Here is a 19525-nt window from a genome sequence, read left to right on the forward strand (position 1 = left end):
TAAAAGCAGTTCTAGAAACCCTCCTGAAAAAGATTCCTTGCCAGTCCCCAGATAGCCAGGATTCCTACAAAAGTTAGGTGAACTGATGCAGGCTACAATATATTAGGTATGGAAATTTGCGGGGCTGGAAAAGACCTCCCACATTTTGTTTTTAACTGTGTGTGCAAGGGTAAAACATATATTTCAAGTCAAGGTTTGAAATGGATTACTAAGGTGGCATTTTGAAAATCTCAGGTACAGTGAACTCCAAAGGAGCCTTTAATCCTCTCTTAGGTAAGATGTTACTTACATCTTTGTGGTTCATTGCAGGGCAGCTGAAGAGAACAAAGTGTGCTGAAATTGATGTGGAAACTCCCGACTCCATCCTCGTGAACACAAACCTGCGGGCGCTGATCAACAAGCATACGTTCTCTGTTCTGCCTACAGAATGCCAGCAGCGCCTGCTGCTGCTGCTGCCGGAGGTGGACAGGCAGGTATGTCGTGGTTTCTGTTGTGGAGAGAAGCTAGGCTCTTAGGTGTCAGTAGGGAGCATCTCCAGAAGTAATTCAGACTAGACACCCAAATACTGTGTTTATGTCTAATGGGATAGACTTTTTCTTTTGTGCCCAGTGTAAAAAAAAATCGAAAATTATTCAGGGATTTGTTTGGGTATTCATTGCTACCAGAAAAAAATAATTCAGGTTTGATAAACCAGTGGCTTAATTCTGTTTAATCAACTCCATATTCCCAGCTACAGCAAGAGCAATGTTTCTGTTATGCTGGACTTGAAGAGGGCCAGGAGTGATGGGAATGCAGCGGTTTCAGCATCTTCCTCTCTCCTGTCCTCTCCTGGACTCTTCAATACAGGATTAACCCTGCAGCCTTTTAGACTGGTGCCTTCCCACAGAATAGCTAAACAGATGCTGCCATTTAGTTCCAGCCTCTTCTGTTTCTTATGACCTTGTGTCACTGCTGTCAAATGCTGAATTTGGTAAAGTGAAAACTGAATGAGTTTTCTGTTGCATATTCACACCATCCAGATCGCAGAGTAGACCTGACTTGCTCCAGAGAGCTTGTGTCCTGACCTGAAACACACGCTAGATTAAAGGTACCAAGCGTGCAGTGTGAGTCAGTCTTGAAGGCAGTTTATTTTTATGGATTGTGTGTCTAAGATCTCTTTGTGTGTGAAGAGAGGAATTTGGAAAAGCAGAAAAGTACTCAGTGGGGAGGAATGGGTTCATTTGCTCTGGGAGTGGCACAGAAGAAACGGTGAAGGTTTTCACTGAACTCTTCACTAAACAGTTGGTGATAACTGGAACAATTAACATGAGTGACAAGAGGGTAAGAACTCAGCCTTCAGTACTGAAAGAACAGCTAAGAGACTTTTTTGATGAGTTATTTCAACTCAGCGGGATCTGGTGATTTTCATCCAAAGGGGTACCTAAAAGAACTGCCTGAAGCAATCTCAGCATTATAGCAGTTTTCTTCAGCAGCTTGTGGAAGGCAGGGATGATACCAAGAGACGAGAAAAGAACGAATGTTGCACTTGCATGTAAAAGGAGGGAAAAACAATGAGCTGAGGAAGTGAAGTTCAACCTGTTTATGCTCAATACCAGAAGAGTTGTAGATAGAACAAGGACGCTTCCTTCCTTTTACCTTGGACCAGGCTGCCCAGGGAAGTGGTGGAGTCACCATCCCTGGAAGTATTTAGAAGACGTGTAGATGAGGCGCTTAGGGACATGGTTTAGTGGTGGACTTGGCAGTGCTAGGTTACCAGTTGGACTCGATGATCTTAAAGGTCTTTTCCAACCTAAACGATTCTATGATTCTATGATTCTACCTTATTCGTATGTTATGTTTATCTTCAGCATTCCTACCCCAACCAGCTGGGAGCTTCAGAGCAAAGTGGGATTCTGCACTATGCTTCCACTTCAGTTGTAGGGGTGTTAATTCAGATGCCTTAACGTATGTGCCTGGAGCCATTTTAAATGTTCTTTAGATATCAAAGCTGGCTTCAAGATGCCACTCCAGATGGAAATCTTTTGTATGTCCTGTCTCAGATCTGCAAGTCCGTTGAAGATACTTTTCTGTGTGGTGTTCAGATTAGTACCAGGTGCCTGGCTTTACACACCTCGGTCACCTCCCAGGAGTCTACATCTCAGCTAGTTACTCTGGGCTCCTTCTATAGGAAGTGGAAATCCAGTTGGTACAATCAAGAGCCTGTGACCAAATAGAGGGGTCTACTTCAGGACGAGATGAACTGAATCCCCACCTCTATACACTCAGTTGACTCGATCACTATAAACTGTGAAGGGACACCAGCTTAGACGTAGACACTCACAGCACAGATGTCCATGTTTCGTGAAGTTATATCCATCTTCACAGCTGTGCTGCTCTTTTGGTTCTCACAATGTTAATAATGCGTATGGCTCTGGCGGCTGCACTGTGGTCTGCTTTACAGAGGATGCTTTGCTGAACAGATAGTGTTCGTTCAGAGTTAGGAGGAGTTCTAACATTTTGTGTTGTCTCATAAATTCTAATCTTCAACCAGCATTCATCGGGGACTTGTTAGTCCAAGGTTGATCCAATAAATATTTGAAGGAATTGTTTTATAAGTCCTGTGGCCTTTGTAATAATTAGGTATGTGTCAAAATATGATGTGATGGAGTTTGCAGCTGGAGTTTACTGGCAAGAACCTCACAGCAGATGGTAAGACATTTCCGTCCTGACTTTTAAGTTTAATTGTCCTTAAATTGAATTAGAATTTGACTGAGAACAAATTTTGACTAATTCAATAATATTGCTTGGCTCCTGAGAGGACAAATTTTACATTTCACTGTAGTAAATTTCCTAGAGCAGCCCACCACATCAAGTGGTGATGTGTGCTTTATGAAACGTCAGACTTTGCTGTAGTAAACAGGAGAAGAGGTGAAGGCGTTGGACATGCCAATTGTGAAAGGTCACATATCTGTTGTGTTTTGCTTGGTAGTGACTCAGTCTGAGCTATTGCAGCTGGTGCTTCTGTAGAAGAGAAAGTGGGCGCTTTGAGGCAGGACCCAGTCAGCCCTGCAGTAGTTGTCTGTCCTCCAACACAAGGAACAGGCAGTACCGTATGTGCAGTAGAGGATAGTCTTGTGAATTCTGCTCCCTGTGGTCGATCAGTAGAGATTTGGACTAGAAAATAAATCTCTGCTTTTGTAATCCCTATAACGGCTGCTCCTAACTTAAAACTTAAAACTCTTTAACTAAATCTTACCTACAAAACCTTCTATTAGGTCAATTCCATCATTTTAATTACCTGCATCACAAATGCTGCCTCAGGAAGAGCAGTGTTTCTCCTTATCAAATCCTGCACTGTTGAATGTTTGCTGCACAGATCTCCCAGTGTAATCGGATGTATCCTACGTTTGGACAGTTGGATTTTGCTTGTTTGTTCTGATGTATTATTTGTGCAAGAAATGGAAGCACATCAGTTTTGCCCACTGCAAGTGTTTGCGACTTACTGAATGATATGTGTATTTTTGTGTTTCTGGTAGAGAAATTCCACATTTACTTCTGTGGAATAAAGAGCAAAAGCAAACCTCACACATGTTTTATTACCCTAGTTATAATTTCCCACCATGCTATGTTCCAGTCTTAGCCTCATGCTTTCTCATTTATGTCCTACTCTGTAGCATGACTGCCCTATTTGGTTAACCATATTTCAAAGACAGAAGGGGTTTTGAGCTCCATCTGTCCCTGTTTTTCCTGAAGCATCCATGTTATGATATATACATTCCAAAGTTACTTTTATGTGATACCTTTTATGTCCTTGCTTTTCCTTCACGCACTTTTTTATGTTCACTAGAAGACAGCAGAGCTGTCGCTTTGGATGGTAGTTCAGGCGATATCTTGCATTCATTTTGCAGGGCGAAAGGCATCTGAAGAAGCTTTTCAGAGGCTATGCTGTTCTGTGTCCTTGTGCTTCTCCTTGCCACCTGTACCATCTGCTGCTCATGTGTGTTTGTGCCGCAGCAGGACTATAAGAGGATTGGGCTAAAGCAAGGATGAGGAAAATGTACCACAGCCTCCTAGATCCCAGACTTGGCTAAGCACAGCCTTAAGAAGGCTGTTTATTTTCTTCTGAGTGAGTTAAAGGCAGATTCCAGAGAGATTTGTGGCAAAGTTGGGACTCTTGCTCTGTTTTCAGATCCCATGTGACAACGTGTGACATTTGTCTTTCCAGCTAGTTAATACCATTTGGTTTGTCATGTATTCCAGGTTGGGGCGGATGGTTTGATGAAGCTGAGTGGCTCTGCGCTCAACAACGAGTTCTTCACTTCAGCTGCCCAAGGCTGGAAGGAGAGGTTGTCAGAAGGTAAAACTTCCCCAGACAACGAAGCAAAACGCTGGAAGGCTTTCAGCTAGTGAATGTTTCAGGGAGTGTGTAAAAGATATTTTACAGAGAAGTTGAAGCACTGGCGTGACTTACTAGGTAGACAGCTGTAGTCAATGCAGCCCATGAGAGCAAATGCAAGCCCAGAACTGTGTAATCTCAAAGTCATAGAGGGGGCTGCAGTAAGGAGTTCTCTTTTGAACTTAACATGTGGAAAAGTGAGCAAGTCTCTGGAAGAGGTGAGAAAAGAAGGAAAAATGTGTTTAAAATCTTGTTGAAATGACAGTAGAGCTGTGTTAGTCTCAAGTTGTGGTAGCTAAATACAGCCCACTGCTAAGCTCAGTAGAGAAGGTAAATTATATTTCCAGAGTAATGCATTTTGTCACCAGCGAAGTCGTCTAGCCACAGTTGGTATGGTCAGTCCTTTGAGCCGTAATTTTTTATATAACATGAAGTGCTGACTTTACTAATCTATAGGACTCCTGCACCTTCAACAATCATTTGCATCTTGAACTTAGAGGTGCGTAAATCTGTGATTTGATCAAATCACATCATCAGAAGTGCGCTCACTCACTGCGGGGAGGGACCGTTTCCTCTACAGAATTGAACCATGCAGCCTGTCACCAGAGCTTTTATAAAGACTATAGCACCAATTGTGACTCACTTTAAGAAGAAGGGGGTATCATTTACTCATGCCCAGGTGATTGACTTTTAAGAGGCTTTCCATAGAAAATGTATGCAATTCGGTATGAATAACCCTTTATATTTTGTAGATTCTGGATGTATCTATGCCAGTAAACAGGAAGGTGCAGAACTCAGCTGTCTCATCTGTTTAATTGTTAAAACCACCCCCAGTTTTAGCCACCATCATTTAGTGTTTTCCCTTTAGCGCTTGTCAGAAGACCTTTTGTCCGTTCATGTCTACACATCTAGAGGGTGCAGCTACATTTACGCAAAGACTTTCTCACCGGAGTAAAACTGCTGTAGAACCTGCTCTGGTGGTAAAGCTTGCAACACTGAGAGTGAAGTCTGGAGATCTCCACTGACGTTCTCACTGAGCACTGTATCTCTGCTCAAGTATTAAAGCATGATGCCACTGTGGGCAGAGCAGTCCTGTAGGCTTTCTTCAGCTACTCTTCAAGGTATTGACGATTCATAGCAATGCTGTTTGGGGTCACCCACAGTATTATTTAACATATGCAGGCCTGGTCAGCCTCAGTGTCATCATTGGGAAAGTCATGGAGCGAGCCCTCTTGGAGCACATCCCTGGGCACATGAAGAAGGTGATTGGAAACAGTCAGCATGGTTTTACCACAGGTAAATCATGCCTGAATAGCTTGACTGCATTAAAAGTGACTGAATTTGTGAACAAGGGGAGAGCAGTGGGCGTCCTTTACCTCAGCCGAAGCAAAGCTTTTGATAGCTGTCTCCCACAGTACTCTCGTATCCAAGCTGGGACACTAGGGTCTAGGTGGGTGGACAACCAGATGGGTGAATAGCTGGTTAGACGGTCAAGCTCGGAGTCGTGGTTCACGGCTGGAGGCTGGTGACAAGTGGAGCCTGCAGGGGCCTGTCCGGGGACCTGTGCCATTTGCCTTCTTTATCAGTTACCCTGGGGGAGTTTGTGGAGGGCACCAAACTGGAGGGACCAGTCAATATGCTCGAGGGCGGGGCTGCCATCCAGTGGGACCGAAGCAGGATCCTGCCCCTGGGAAGGAAGAGCCCCTGGCAGCAATACAGGCTGGGGAGGGGTGACCTGATAGCAGCCCCCTTGTACCTACAGGGAGGCCATCAGGAAGATGGAGCCAGGCTTGTCACAGTGGTGCATGGCAGGAGGATGAGAGAAAACAGGCATGAGTCAGATGGGGCATAAGGAAAAGCTTTTTCCCCATGAGGACAGTCCAGCAGTGGAGCAGCAGCCCAGAGAGGTTGTGCCACCTCCATCCTTGGAGGTTTTCAAGACCCAACTGGCCAGGGCCCTGAGCGACCTGGTGGAGGCCAAGCTGCCCCTGCTCTGAGCTGGAGGTTGGACTGGAGACCTCCCAAGGTCCCCATCGACCTTCAGGTAGATGTTCATAAGTAAATTGCTTCTACTTGACTGTAGGTTTTCACTCTGCTTTGTGCTCAGTGCAAGCCTAGGCTGATGCAGATGTATGCTTTTAGTTGAATTCTCCCAACTGGGAGACAAAGGTGGCATAACCACAGCAATGAAAATCCAAGAAGTCACTGCGACAACAGAGACTGTTTCAAATGAATGAATTTTGTACCCTGTTGCTAAATTACTCTAAGTAAAGGCAGGCGTTCCACTGTTTTCAATGCAGCAGACTCTCTGTATTTATTTACCTGACCAAGTTTATACAGAAATAGAAAAGAAAGTTGATGTACCAGAGATTCTGTTTTGGGCCCTCTGTACTTGCTGCAATAAAAAGATGACTCTGCTGATTTAATCCTGACAAGTAACAGTGTACTAAAAAGGGGCACTCTTGGCTTCCTTCGGACACATTTTGATAACTGCATGGAGAACAAACTCAGCAAGAATTTCTAACGATCCCCTTATTTGATGGGAGAAAATTTTTGAGAAAAAAACTGTGCAGTGATGGAAGTATCCAATTTCTGTTAATCTCTTTAAGGAATCCCCTCTCTTTGGTAACTGCAGTGTTGGGAAAGATCTGATTCTAGTAACTTTCCTCCAGTGCTAAAGGGCACAAGCAAAATGGTGTGAACTAGATAAACCTTGAGAATGAGTGAAGTCTTGAGGCTTAAGGTCACATGTCTATCATCAAAGCACTGCAGCTCTGTCAAAAAAACAAGCTTTCTTGTTGTCTAATGATGAACTCTTAAAATATTAACATATGGTCTTACAAACCTTAGACTTGACATTAGGAAACATTTCTTACAAACCGCAATAGGTCTAGGTGTGAAAAGTGCACTTCAGATGTGTGAGAGGGTTTTTTTTGATTCCCCACCTGCCTGTGACAGAATAGCATCCGTCACCAGAAATATTTTCTGTCATTTGTGCTGGGCAAGAAGTCTTTGTTCTTGCATGCATGTTTCACCACAGCCATCCACGACTGTCGTTTCAAGGTGCCATCCATATTGCTTTGCCATCTGCATAGGCAATATCTTCAGATCCTTCAAAAAATGGCAGTTACGTAGTGCCTGCGTACATACAACATACATTTGTGTATAGATTTGTATTCATTTAATAAGCGCTATTTCACATAAAGCATCTATTGGCAGCCAGAGTGGACGCTGACAGGGAAAGGAGTTGTGTCTGTCAGGCATAAAGCTGTTGCCCATCCACTGCAAGGAGCAGGCGGCAGAGAAACACCTGGCAGCTCAGGAGAAACGCTGAAGTACCACAGGCAGGGCTACAGTGTCACAAGTGGTGAAGGGGACTTCTGTGCGATCGCACTCTCACCTGCAAGCCTGAAGGCTCCTGTGGTTATCCTGATTCATTTTATTCACAGCTTTTTCTGAAAACACCCTTTATTGCATTTTGCAGGTGAGTTTACACCAGAAATGCAGCTAAGAATACGGCAAGAAATAGAAAAGGAAAAGAAGGTCGAGCTGTGGAAGGAACGTTTTTTTGAGAGCTACTATGGTCAGAGGTAAGACATTCAACTGTCTTTTTTAATCCCGCATTGCCAGTCCAGATGTACCTGTTGCTGCATTTGTAGCGTGCTGTCCATCAATAAACATTACTTTTCATTAGTCCTGAAACCTGAAAAAGGTCTCTAGCTTCGTCTCGCTGCCATGGAACTGAGAAATTGCCTGAGTGATCTAGGTCAGAAGCGATGCGTTTGCTGTCATGACTCCTAATGCTTTAATCAGTGTAGTACTGTTTTCCTTAGGCGAGGATGTCCTTTAGACTTTACATCTTTACTTTTCCCACTCCTTAGTACGACACTTTGAGACACTCCCCTCTTGGGGTTCTTCTAGTGTCAGGATTCTGGAGATCCACGGTGTGGTGGTTGAGCATACTCTGCCTTGCAGTAAGTCACCTGCTACGTGAAATCTTGTGTGTTTCCCCACATCTTCAATCAGACACGTATTCGGTTAAAATCCCACGGCTGCAAGCCTTTTATTCTGTGTTTGGTTTTGCTTCAAGATTTTACCATCCTTTTGGACTATGGAGACGATCTCAGGTTTCTGTGCGAATAACTATACTAAGAAACTTGAAAACAAACGGATGCATATAAATAACTAATAAGGAATTTCTTATCCTGCATCTTGACAGTTAGCTTTTATGCTTGTCCTTGGACTGTCAGCCAGTTTTCCTCCCATTTGCCTATGATGTTTTAACCCTCTAGAGCGTTTGGATTATGGCAAGCCCTGTTTTTGTCATTCTGTGGTCTGATAGTTTGGGGTTTCGTGGGTGAGTAGGAGGCCGCTGTGTGTGCGTGTACATACAGCAGGCTGCAGTACTAAGTGAAGGAATACGCCAGGTTGGGAACGCAAGTGATCTAGTGGCATTCGCAAAGAGCTTTACTCAGCTAACTTATCCAGTTCTCTTAGTGTTGAAAACCAGGACGTAAACATGCATGGAGCTCTGTGCTGGAAGATAAAAGGTGACAGCCGTATTCTTGAAGCTTTAGGGGGACAGGGGACAGCAGGACAGTGTGGAGGTGACATGCACAAACAACAGTAGGACTTCAGTTCTCTCTAGCTCCTAAGAACTTGCCTGGTAGAAATCAGTCCCATAGATTCATCAGGCTGGCTTCGTCAGACTTTATGGGTTCGTGTTTGGGCAAAAAAAACAAATTTGATATTTCGTTAAGAGGGATGCATGAAGTTAATCCTAAATCGGACATCACTCTGGGAATTAGATTCCGAACTTGTTCATTTCTTTCACAAATAAAGATGGATGAGTAATACAGGGAAATACTCCCAGCTTTTTGATTGCGGAGAAAGGCAGCAATGCCAGTTCTAAGCTGAGGGTACGTCAGTGGTTCTGGCACTAGCCGTGTTCCCCTGGAAAAAATGGTGGGACACTTTTCAGTGTCCCTTTCCGCAAATGTCACCATATGAGCTTAAGTCAGATGCAAGCTGTGTGGGGTTGTTCGCATGCTGCAGAGATATGTCTGTGGTGGCTAATGAAGGGAATACTTGCTGTTGGCCAAATTCATTTGATTTGCAGCCTGGAAAATTGGTATCTGGATAGAGGACTAGATCTAATCCGTGTTCCGTGTATTTCATTTAGTTGGTTTTAAACTTTGCTATTAAGTTCCGTTTCATGTGGAAGTACTAATAGTATGGAAGATTTTCAGATTGTGGCGTGGAATGAGGTGTGTGAGACATATTTATTTAGGGTGTGGTATGTAGAGAATCTCCTCTCAGTTTTCTAAGGATAGTATGCTTTTTGCAAGAATGTTTTGCAAAATAACAGTTCTTTTTTTATTGATAGTTCTGGACTAAGTCCTGAAGAGTCCAAGAGACTGACAGCAAACACCAGCCCTGCCGAGACAGAGACTGAAAATCCAGCAGCTGAACAGCCAAAATGCACGCCAGCCTCTCTGGCACCACTCAAAGAGGAGATTACTTCTCCGTTAGAGTCTAAAGCACAAGCAGTCCAGGAAGCACCAGCGATGAAAAAAGGAGGAGAGGAAAGAAGAGAGGACACGCAGCCAAAACCAGCCAAACCTGCAGAGGCCTCGGTTTCCCCGGATGGGTGTGCAGTGAAACCCAGCGACCATTCTCTCCCTGTGAAAGAGAGAGTCCAAGGAGAATCCATTCAAGAGAAACCACAAACTGCCGCTAATCAAAAGCCAGGAGAAGAGAGAAAGCACGCTGCATCCAAGGAAGTGCTAGCGAAAGAGACTGTCAGTACCTCAGTTTTGGCCCCGAGTAAACCAAAGAGCCCCGAGGCAGGTGAAGTAGTAGCAAATGTGAAAAGTCCAGTGATTACTCCAGAAACACCAGAAAAGAAGTCCCCTGTAAATGAAGACATGGAAGTCAGTGTTGAAGCCCGTAAGAGGAAGTCAGAGAGTCGTGAAGAAGCTCTAACCACTCCTGAAAAAAAGCCACGCATCATGGAGAACTGTCAGCACCACCAGGCATTTCGGACCCAGCCACAGTCCTTTCCTGCAGCGGGGACCCCGGTGCCACGGGTACCCCCACTCAAGGTAAAGAGAAGTGAAGACAGATCCAGCCTTACGTGGGTCAGTTCAGCTGGTGGCTCTCACAGAAATGCTTTGTCAGTTCTAGTTATGTATGTAAATTACATTACCTGCTTATTTTAGTGATGGAAATATTTGATCCAAAAATGTAAAGGCTCAGCTGTTTGCTAAAGGGAGTCTGCTGGCTGGCTGATCAACGTAACTTCAGTTAAGCATCTCTCGTACACACGCATCTGTTAAAAGATCTCTTGGGCAGAAGCTCGAACAATTGTGTGAAAGCCCAAGACTGAGTATAACAGGGAGTACTGTAGCTCACGGTGGAAACTGGGGAGAGCTGCGAGACTGTAGTAACAAAGCAAGGTGTAGCTCAGGAGTGCACAGAACATTGCAGGCACGTGAGTGTCCCCAGCAGTACAGTAACAGGTCCAGAAAGAATGCTATCAGCAGCTTCCTCCGTTATATCGAGTCCAGAAGCTAAATTATTTACCTGTGGTTACAAAAAGACCACCTAGAAATAATGCAGTTCTCATTTATACCAGCTGAATGCAGTGTAGGGTCAGACTAGGTAGCAGGGAGAGACTATTTTAGGGAACATCTCAATTCCAAAAGCCCTTCAGCTGCTGAGTCTTAGCAAGAACCTACACAGGAAAGGAAACGGGCAATAAATCACCACTAGGATAGGGCAGATGGAAGGAAGCATGAAAGAAATGTTCCAGACTTTGGCCTGGACAACGCAGTTCTCTTGCGTTTGAGAGCCAGGTCATAGGACCGCACACCTACTACTGAACTGCCAGGAAATACCCCGTCGGCAAGTGATAAACACTCTCCGTTCAGACATTTGATGCTCTTTCGGATAAATGATTACAAGATTGCGTGTGTACGGGTAACACTGATTCTTTCTTCAGTGATGCCGTGCTCAACAGTAGATAGTAAATGGATGAACCAGCGCAGAAAAATTTTTTACAGTCATGTGTGACTGTGTGAATAGAAAAGTTTGGTTTCTGTAGAATAGGGCCTGTGCTTTTTTCTCCCAGGATTTGCTCTGGTTAAAGTTCAGCTCCCTGGTTTGGGGCCTTAGGCAGAAGTTGTAAATGGAAAACTGCTTAATTACAGTATTTCTGTAGGTCCTAAGAATTCTACTCTCCTGTTAAGATTCTTTTATACTAGGAAGTATACAAACACAAAATTTTGAAAACGGTTCATTATTCACACTGTGTTAATAAGTATGGCACAAAGGTGCGAAAGCATTAATAAAATTTGTTAGTGACAGAAAATTGGGGGAAAACTGTCAGTAAAAGATCTGAAATCTCATACAGGAAGAATGGTTGACCTTCCAGTGTGATGAACAAGGGGTTTAATTTAATAATAGAGTGAATCTAAGGGCGACTGAAAATATCTTCCCCTGTAAGGTAGAAGACATGTCGTTCCTCAAAAAAGAAAGAAGCGGTGAACTGGCTAATCAGAAGATGAGTGGGAGGCAGCGAGGTATTGCAGATACATGAAAACAAATGTAACCTTAAAATATACTCGCTTAAATCTTTGCAATGGAGACAGAAGAGCACCAACATTAGTGCACTGTTCTTGTCACTTACATTCTAGAAAGAACAAACTTGCAGGAAGTAAACCGGAATGGCGAGGGGAGTGGAGAACCTATTTTAGAAGAAAGGACTAAAATATTGGCATTTTATCTACAGATACACAGGAGAGAGATTATTATTACTTTGTATAAAGACCCTGAGGAGGCAAGTGTAAATATGCAGGGGTAGAAGAGCAATGCAAAATCAAGCAGAATGTTGACACAAGCCTTTAAAAGGATATAAATTACGTGTGAATAAAGCATGAAACTTAGAATAAGGGATGATGGGTGTTGAGTTCTGGAAGAACCTTACAGTTTTTTCTGAGGGAGCTCGATAGGCTTTTGCGTAATGGCGTACGATGTATTAGCCTGCAACTGCAAGGGATGAGCTTCCAGTCTGAGCCACTAAGTTTGTAATAGGCTTGAAATAGGTGTGCCAGGCATCAAAGGATCATACACGTCTTTTATTATTTCTCTCAAGTGAGGGAGATAAGGGATTTCTCCAAAACGACAACTATTTCTCTAAGACTACAACTGTAAACACTTAAATATGTGGGCTGAATGTTCCCCATATCTCAGTTGTGCTTTTCTCCTCTGTTTCAGATTCCTGTTTCCAGAATCTCCCCAATGCCATTTCCTGCGAGCCAGGTCTCTCCCAGGGCACGTTTCCCAATCTCACTCACCAGTCCGGGAAGAACAGGGGCCAGAACTTTGGCAGACATCAAGGCAAAAGCCCAGCAAGCCAAGGCTCAGAGGGCAGCGGCTGCCGCCGCCGCCGCCGCTGCCGCCTCGACGGGGGGGGCTGTCCCAGGGCCTGGACCGGGCGGTGGTGGGGGCCCACCGGGCGGCGGAGGAGAGAAGAGTAACGCAGCAACAAGCAGAACCAACGAAACTGGAATTCGAGGAAATGCACTGGAACTGGCAGGAACTGGAAGCGGGGGAAGTTCGAGAAGGTTTCTTCCCCATTGTCCAGGGACCCATACCCAAATGGAGACCCAGGCCACAGACCAGGCACCACCTCACAATCCTTCTGGAGCACAACTACAGCAAACTTCCACACTGCAATCCAGAACTCCAGCCAGCAGTACAGGCACCAGCTCCTCCTCCTCCACGGTATCGGCATTGGAGAAAATCAACAGAATAAAACAGAGCCCCCCCAGTATGACTGTAAATCAGGTTTCAGGCTCCCCGCATGCTGGTAGCAGTGACAAACAAGAGAAAGCACCTTCTGCTCCGGCAGGTCCAAGCCAGGCCTGTGGGGCAGCAGCTGTCAGGGATGGAACAGTCTGCGTCACTGTGCCCACAGCAGATGTAACTAAGGTAGCACCTACGGCCTTAGGAGGGACCAGCTTAGGTGTTTCTAAAAGCAAATCTCCTTCCCCTCTGATGTCGTCACTAACATCCACGAGCTCGGAAGCCCAGGCTGGAGGTGTGGTAACATCTGCGACATCTGTCCCACCCTCTAACACTTTGTCAGCAGCACCTAGCCTTAAAACTCATGCAAGTTCAAGCTCAAGCGGTGCCCTCCCAAAACCAAGCTCCAGTATTCCCGCTAACAACCCTTTGGTCACCCAACTTCTTCAAGGCAAGAATGTCCCTCTGGAGCAAATCCTGCCGAAGCCCCTCACCAAAGCAGAAATGAAAACTGTCCCATTAGTTTCTCATGAAGAAAAAGGGGCGGCAGCAGCATCCAGTGCTACGAGTGTAGCAGGGAAGGGCACTGGAGCCGAGGGTAGTGAAAGACAATCGAGTTTACCCACACAACAGCTTGGGAAGATCTTTTGCCAGAACAGGCCTCTGCCTCACATTCCAAGGACCCTTCCACTCCCCTCGGGAAAGGACCCCAGCCTTGACCAGCACCAGTGCCACGAGGCACTCAGCAAAACCACCCAAGAGCAGATCCTTCAGACTCTTATCAAGAGGGTCCAGAGGCAGAATTTGTTGCCAGTCCTTCAGCCTTCACAACTGAACCTCACTCACTCAGGTTTCCAGTTAGAAAACAGCTCCACCAGCCAGAGATTTATGCTGGGTTTCATGGGCAGAAGGACATCCAAGCCTGCTATGTCTGGTCATTATCTGCTCAACATTTCCACCTATGGTCGTGGTTCAGAGAGTTTGAGGAGAGGCTTCTCCTTGAACCCTGAAAACCGCTTGTGTCTGAACAGTCCTGCTGATGCTCCAAAAACAGAATTTGGGGAATGTGAGGAGATAGCTGGCCACGGCAGCAGCAGTGATGAAGGAGATGCAGATGATGAGAGTACTGGTGATGAACGTGAACATATCAGTGTAAAAGAGGAGCCCCAGGCTGCCCAGGTTTCTGGTCAGTGTGAGAAAGAACAGGTATCACATAGCATAAATTCTTCGGATTACAGCAGCCTTGCTAAAAAGGGTGTAAAGACAGAAGCAGCCACGTCTCAGCAAGCAGCAGTCAACAAGGAGAACGTTCAGGCATTTGACGGAACTACGCTAGCACGAGATTTTATTCAAGCCGCTCAAGAGCAAATGGCACATGCAATGAGGGGGAAAATGCACAGCAATCCGGAGCTTTTCAGCACTTCTGTACCGTCCCTGGACTCTGCGCAGCAGCAGCCTCCGCTGCTTTCTCCTTCGCACCCTCCAAAGCTATCTGGAAATGCTGCAGCACAGCTCATTGGGCCCAGTTACAGTGGCACAATAAATGTCTCCACCTCCCCGGATGTGAACCAAGGGTCTCTTATGACTGGGCTGTCTGAATGCAATCAGTTGTCTAGCAGCATGGGGAACGTCATGTCCTTTTCTGTGACTGTAACCACCATTCCCACCAGCCAAGCTATGAACTCTGGCAACCACAGTCAGACCATCCCCGTTCAAGCCTTCGCTGAAGACAACAGCATGGAGGATTCCCCTTCCAAATGTTACTGCAGGTTGAAAGCCATGATCATGTGCAAGGGCTGCGGTGCCTTCTGCCATGATGATTGCATTGGCCCCTCTAAGCTCTGTGTCTCCTGCCTCGTCGTGCGGTAACCGGGACGGGAAGCGGGGAAGAGGATGGCTTGATTTTGGTTTTGCTTTTGGAAGTACATTGGGAAGAAACAGGAAATTTACTGCCTTGCACAAGGGACACGTTACTGAATCAGGAATACAGAGTAGAGTTCTTCTTTCATTAAAGAAAGAGCACCTTCTTGTACAGTGAGTCTAAATTGAGCTCAACTACGTGAATTGTGACAAGAGTTTGCACTTAAGGAGTTATGTAAATATGTCACATTATTTTGTTTAAAAATATTTTTTCAATCTTTTAGGAGATAGTGTTTGACTTGTACTGCAGTTTCATTAACCCCAGCCTGCTACCCAGCATGTTTGCTGAGCTCTGCTCTAGATGGGGGAACGAACCCCCCGCAAAACCTTACCCTGTTGGTCTTCTCTGGACAGAGAGAAGAACTGGATAATCGAGAAACTAAACGTTTGTACTGGCTGATCACAGAGCACCGAAGCAGGAACCCCTGAATGGGCTCACTTTGCTGCTCTAAATTTACTTCAAATTTTTCAGAATTGGAAGGCGTTAACGCTGGACCAGCCTTTCACTCGTGACCTGGCAGTTTCCAGAAGGCATACTGGGTTGTGCAGTACTGGCTGGTGGTTTTGATTTGCATGTCCTCTCCTTTTCAAGGAGTCAGTTGCAGTAACCTTGTTCTAAGGAAGGTAGCGTCTTGATTTGCTACCGGTAAATACTGAAAAAGGCAACTGTACTAACCATAGGAGTCAAGAATTTAAATCACTATAACAACTCAGTAACCGTGATTATCGGTAATCCCAGGAGCCATTTAAAGCAGAGATCACAAATACGTGCTGAACTGCATTTCATTTCCGGACTGTCAGGACTCGGCAGAAACCTGCTTTTTTATTAGGTGTTTCAAGTGAGCTGGAAAGCGCCATCCCACAGTTACGAACCATCAGCTGTTACGGCACGTGATGCAAGTGAAGTGCACTAAGTGTCACCCTCGGTCCTGCTGTTTTCTAGGAAGCTTACTGTGCTCATTGAAACCTCCACGATAGTCAGACGTCTCTAATTTCTAGAGAAGATTTTATATTTAGCGAAGTATAGGGAAAGGAAAACAGGTGTCTTGCTGGGCCTCACTGTTAGCCCGCTGTGGGTGTCTCTCTGTGTTTTAAAATACCAAATCAGGCTTGAGTCAGCTTGGGGTTTGCTCCGTTGAGGTCTGGGGTTGCGTTGGGGCTGGGGGAGGCTGGCGGGGTGCGGGGGGCTGGGGAAGGGGGCTGCACCGCACCCCTCGTACCTGGTCGTGGGACACAGCTAGTGATGCTCATCCTCACTTTCGGTGTTCACGAATTCATTCACTTTGATTAATCGAAATTAAAGCAGTTGCAAAATGGTACTCTGTTCTCAACAAGAACTGACGACAGGCTGGCTAACGAAGCACACGCCAATCTGCATTTTGATGTATCGCAACGTGTCTGCATCACATGGAGGATCTGTATGTTATTTCTCTTCTGAAACAAAGAACATCAGGTTCACTAATGACGTCCAGTCCCATGTTGTCGCTGTTTGGGGCGGGTGGGGGGCCATACTGCATCTCGGTCAGGTAACAGATTTATGTATCTTTTTGATGGAAAAGCACTGAATTCACTTTTAATCCAAAGGCCTTTTTAAGATGAAGCAATATTAACAAAATAGGTGGGACAGCTGTTCTGTGAGCTGGGGTCCTCAGCCTTTCTTCTCTCCATTTGACTATACTACTGCTTTCCCCTCTCCCCTCTCCCTCGCCTGGGAACCTGGCACGCTGTTGGTAAAGATCAGAAATAATTGCCTGTGAAGCAGTGTGTTTTTCCAGGGAGTGGGTGGTGATTTCTTCGGTGATGATAAAGAAAAGAGAGTTGCAGACTTAATCACGTCCTAACAGAATCGTTTCCTTCCCTGTCCGGCAGAGCCCGGCGTCCTCCAAAGCAGGATTAGTGTGCGTGAGTTAGCTAGAGCTGCAGCGTATCTTGGTCTCCGTTTTGCTCATCTTAAATTTACTGGGGAGCAGTGACCCCCGCTTTCTAATTATGCATCACTGCTCAGACATCCAGTGGCGAAGAGGATTTAAGTATTAGAAATAAAGTTCATTTTTTTTAATCTAAAAGTGAAATCTCTAAAAAATTACACAAAACTTACTCTCACGTGCTTACTGCAACACGCGGCGCCAGCGGCGGCGGCTGTAGCCCAAGAAACACCCCCCGGTGTGTGCATGTTCCCGCTGCCGTCTGCGTGCGTGCACAGGCAGAGGGGCAGACCAGCAAACACGGGTTGGCTTCTCCCGCTGCAACCCCAGACGCTGTTACGGGGATAATCTCGTTCCCTGGGCTGACGTGTACATCGGCACCGATTCGGGCAGTAGCCCATCACTGCCTGCTTCCATCTCTTGTTCTGCAAGAGGAATTTCTGCCATTTTTTTGAATCTCGGGACGCAGTGTAAAATGGTTTCAAGCTGTGTGCCCTGGGGAGTCGAGCACTGAGAGCAGGGTCTGTCCGTTCCTTATTAACTCAAGCCTTGTCTAGTCACGCAAGAAGTTACAGCAGTGTAATCCTCAGACAGACACATTCATTCCCATCTAAGACAGACCCCCCAATATAATCCCATTTAAAGATTGTTGCTAGTCACAAACTAAACTGAAAAAGTCATTATTGCCTCAAATAAGAGCAGGGAGGTTTTGCTGGCATAATTGGATCAATTCTGCTCACACCTTGACTTTGATAGGTGTGATTTGTCTAGGCTGACAAGGCTGCTTAAGACGGGAAGGAGAAGATGATGAGGGAGCAGCAGGCTGTGACCTGCCGGCTTGCTCTTGGCGCTCACAGGCTTCTCAGCCTGCTGCAGCTGTTGCTTGGAAGGGCCGTTCCACTGCTCCTCTCGGCATTGTCTAAAGCGGTCACCGACCCTGACTGTGGTTCCAGCTTGTTCCTCCCTTTGCGTTTTACAAGCGTCCTCTGTCGTGCGTGGGTTCGGTTTTCTACGCCACGTACACCCCCTGTGAGTCTACTTTGGGAATGCAAGAAGCTGCCGCTCCCCGAGTAGTCCTGCAGGAAACACGCCTGCTTGGCCGTCGCTGTCCCAGCAGGAGGGAGACGAGCCGAGATTGACCAAGTTGGGATGTAGGGCGACCACGAAGATCTCAGTGGCTCCAGACTTGTATTCCACAGTGTAGGCACCTTGCGTGATGACTTGGAAGTTTACAACCCTGTTCAGTGCCTTAGTTATATTTTAACAGATCAGCACTTTTCTTGGGCTACTTTTATTCCTTTTTAAGAAGATAAATTCTTTTAACTGCATGTCTTTGATTTTAACATAGCTATGAGCTACTAGGTGCAACTTGATGGAACAATCTCCACAGGTTTGCAAGAGGGCATTAAGTAGTTGGGAATCATGAGAAGTAATGGGGCTCAGTGTAATAATCGCTGTAAGTACAGGGCGACAGAAAACCTTGAAAGCTTTGCGTGTTTTACAGTGCTGGCTACTGAATAATGTATTTCAGAAGGGGGAAATCCTGCAGCCTATATAGGAGCGTTCCCTATGTGGGATCAGCCTGCTGCTGCCTTACTGCTGAGGCTCCTCCCGGCAGTCTCCACTCTTCCCATCATCTGACCTTCCCACCGTTCCTTCCAGAAAGATCATAAACCTGCCTTCGCACTGGATTTCCAAATAAAAGGGATGTCGTGACATCGTTTAAAGCATTAGACTTTGGTTCCCCAGGTATTAAATTAATAGCACTATAGTAAATGCTGTCATAAGAAAATCTGAGATAAAGTGTTTTCAAAGCCTGATGTCAAACTATGTTTGTGGCAGTAAAAGCAACTTGAGTAAGAAAAGATACTCAGATTTCAGTTTTCCCTTTTGGGCCACATCCGAGTCCTGCAGCATGAGAACTAGAAATACAGACTGATAACGGAGTTTGAGCGAAAACCCCCACGTACAAGCTGTCGCAACGGAGGAGTGAACGCAGCTCTGTAAATGAGTTCAGGTTTTGAGATGGGTCGGTAGCACAGGGAAGGAGTTCTGTGTGAAGGTTTAATGTCCCTTCTTAAGTCAAAAGGAAAGACCAAGGTGCTTAACAGTTACGCCGGTCAGCGGAGTTGTATCTTTTTTATGGTAATCAGAAATAGCTGATGGGGAAGCAAGTTCCTGGTCAAGTCATTAACAGCCAGGAGGACTCCTCGGGTCGTTACTTCTGACGGGTGTCGTTCACGCTGCTACAGAGGCAGCGAAAACCGTCCCGGGGCCGGTTCCTACCTGGCGTGCGCGCAGCGGGAGATGTTGTCGTTGGAGCAGGACTCGGGCTTCTCTCCTCCAGGGAGGCTCAGTCTGACAGTTCATTTAAACCACTGGAACACAGGGGGCCACCAGAAGGGCAAGCACCAGCCCTGCCCAGGCGTCCTCCCACCTCCTCTGGAGGCGGTCGGTCTTCAGCGCTCCGCAGCCACGCTAACGTGGCAGTGGCGCG

At 45.9% G+C, this 19525-nt stretch overlaps 1 protein-coding gene across 1 annotated transcript in view; it reads left to right on the forward strand.

The window, feature by feature from the left end:
- The window catches only part of ASXL2 (additional sex combs like 2, transcriptional regulator), a 54994-nt gene extending 38908 nt beyond the window's left edge, over window positions 1-16086 (forward strand). The window contains exons 5-9 of the mRNA XM_009275117.1: window positions 310-473; window positions 4240-4336; window positions 7860-7965; window positions 9762-10479; window positions 12653-16086. Of these exons, the coding sequence (XP_009273392.1) occupies window positions 310-473; window positions 4240-4336; window positions 7860-7965; window positions 9762-10479; window positions 12653-15052 (3485 nt within the window). The 3' untranslated portion in view covers window positions 15053-16086. The remainder of the gene's footprint in view (window positions 1-309; window positions 474-4239; window positions 4337-7859; window positions 7966-9761; window positions 10480-12652) is intronic.
- The last annotated feature ends 3439 nt before the right edge of the window (window positions 16087-19525 follow it).

Source organism: Aptenodytes forsteri, unplaced genomic scaffold (genome assembly GCF_000699145.1).
Source record: "Aptenodytes forsteri isolate BGI_AS27 unplaced genomic scaffold, ASM69914v1 Scaffold192, whole genome shotgun sequence".
Lineage (NCBI taxonomy): Eukaryota > Metazoa > Chordata > Aves > Sphenisciformes > Spheniscidae > Aptenodytes > Aptenodytes forsteri.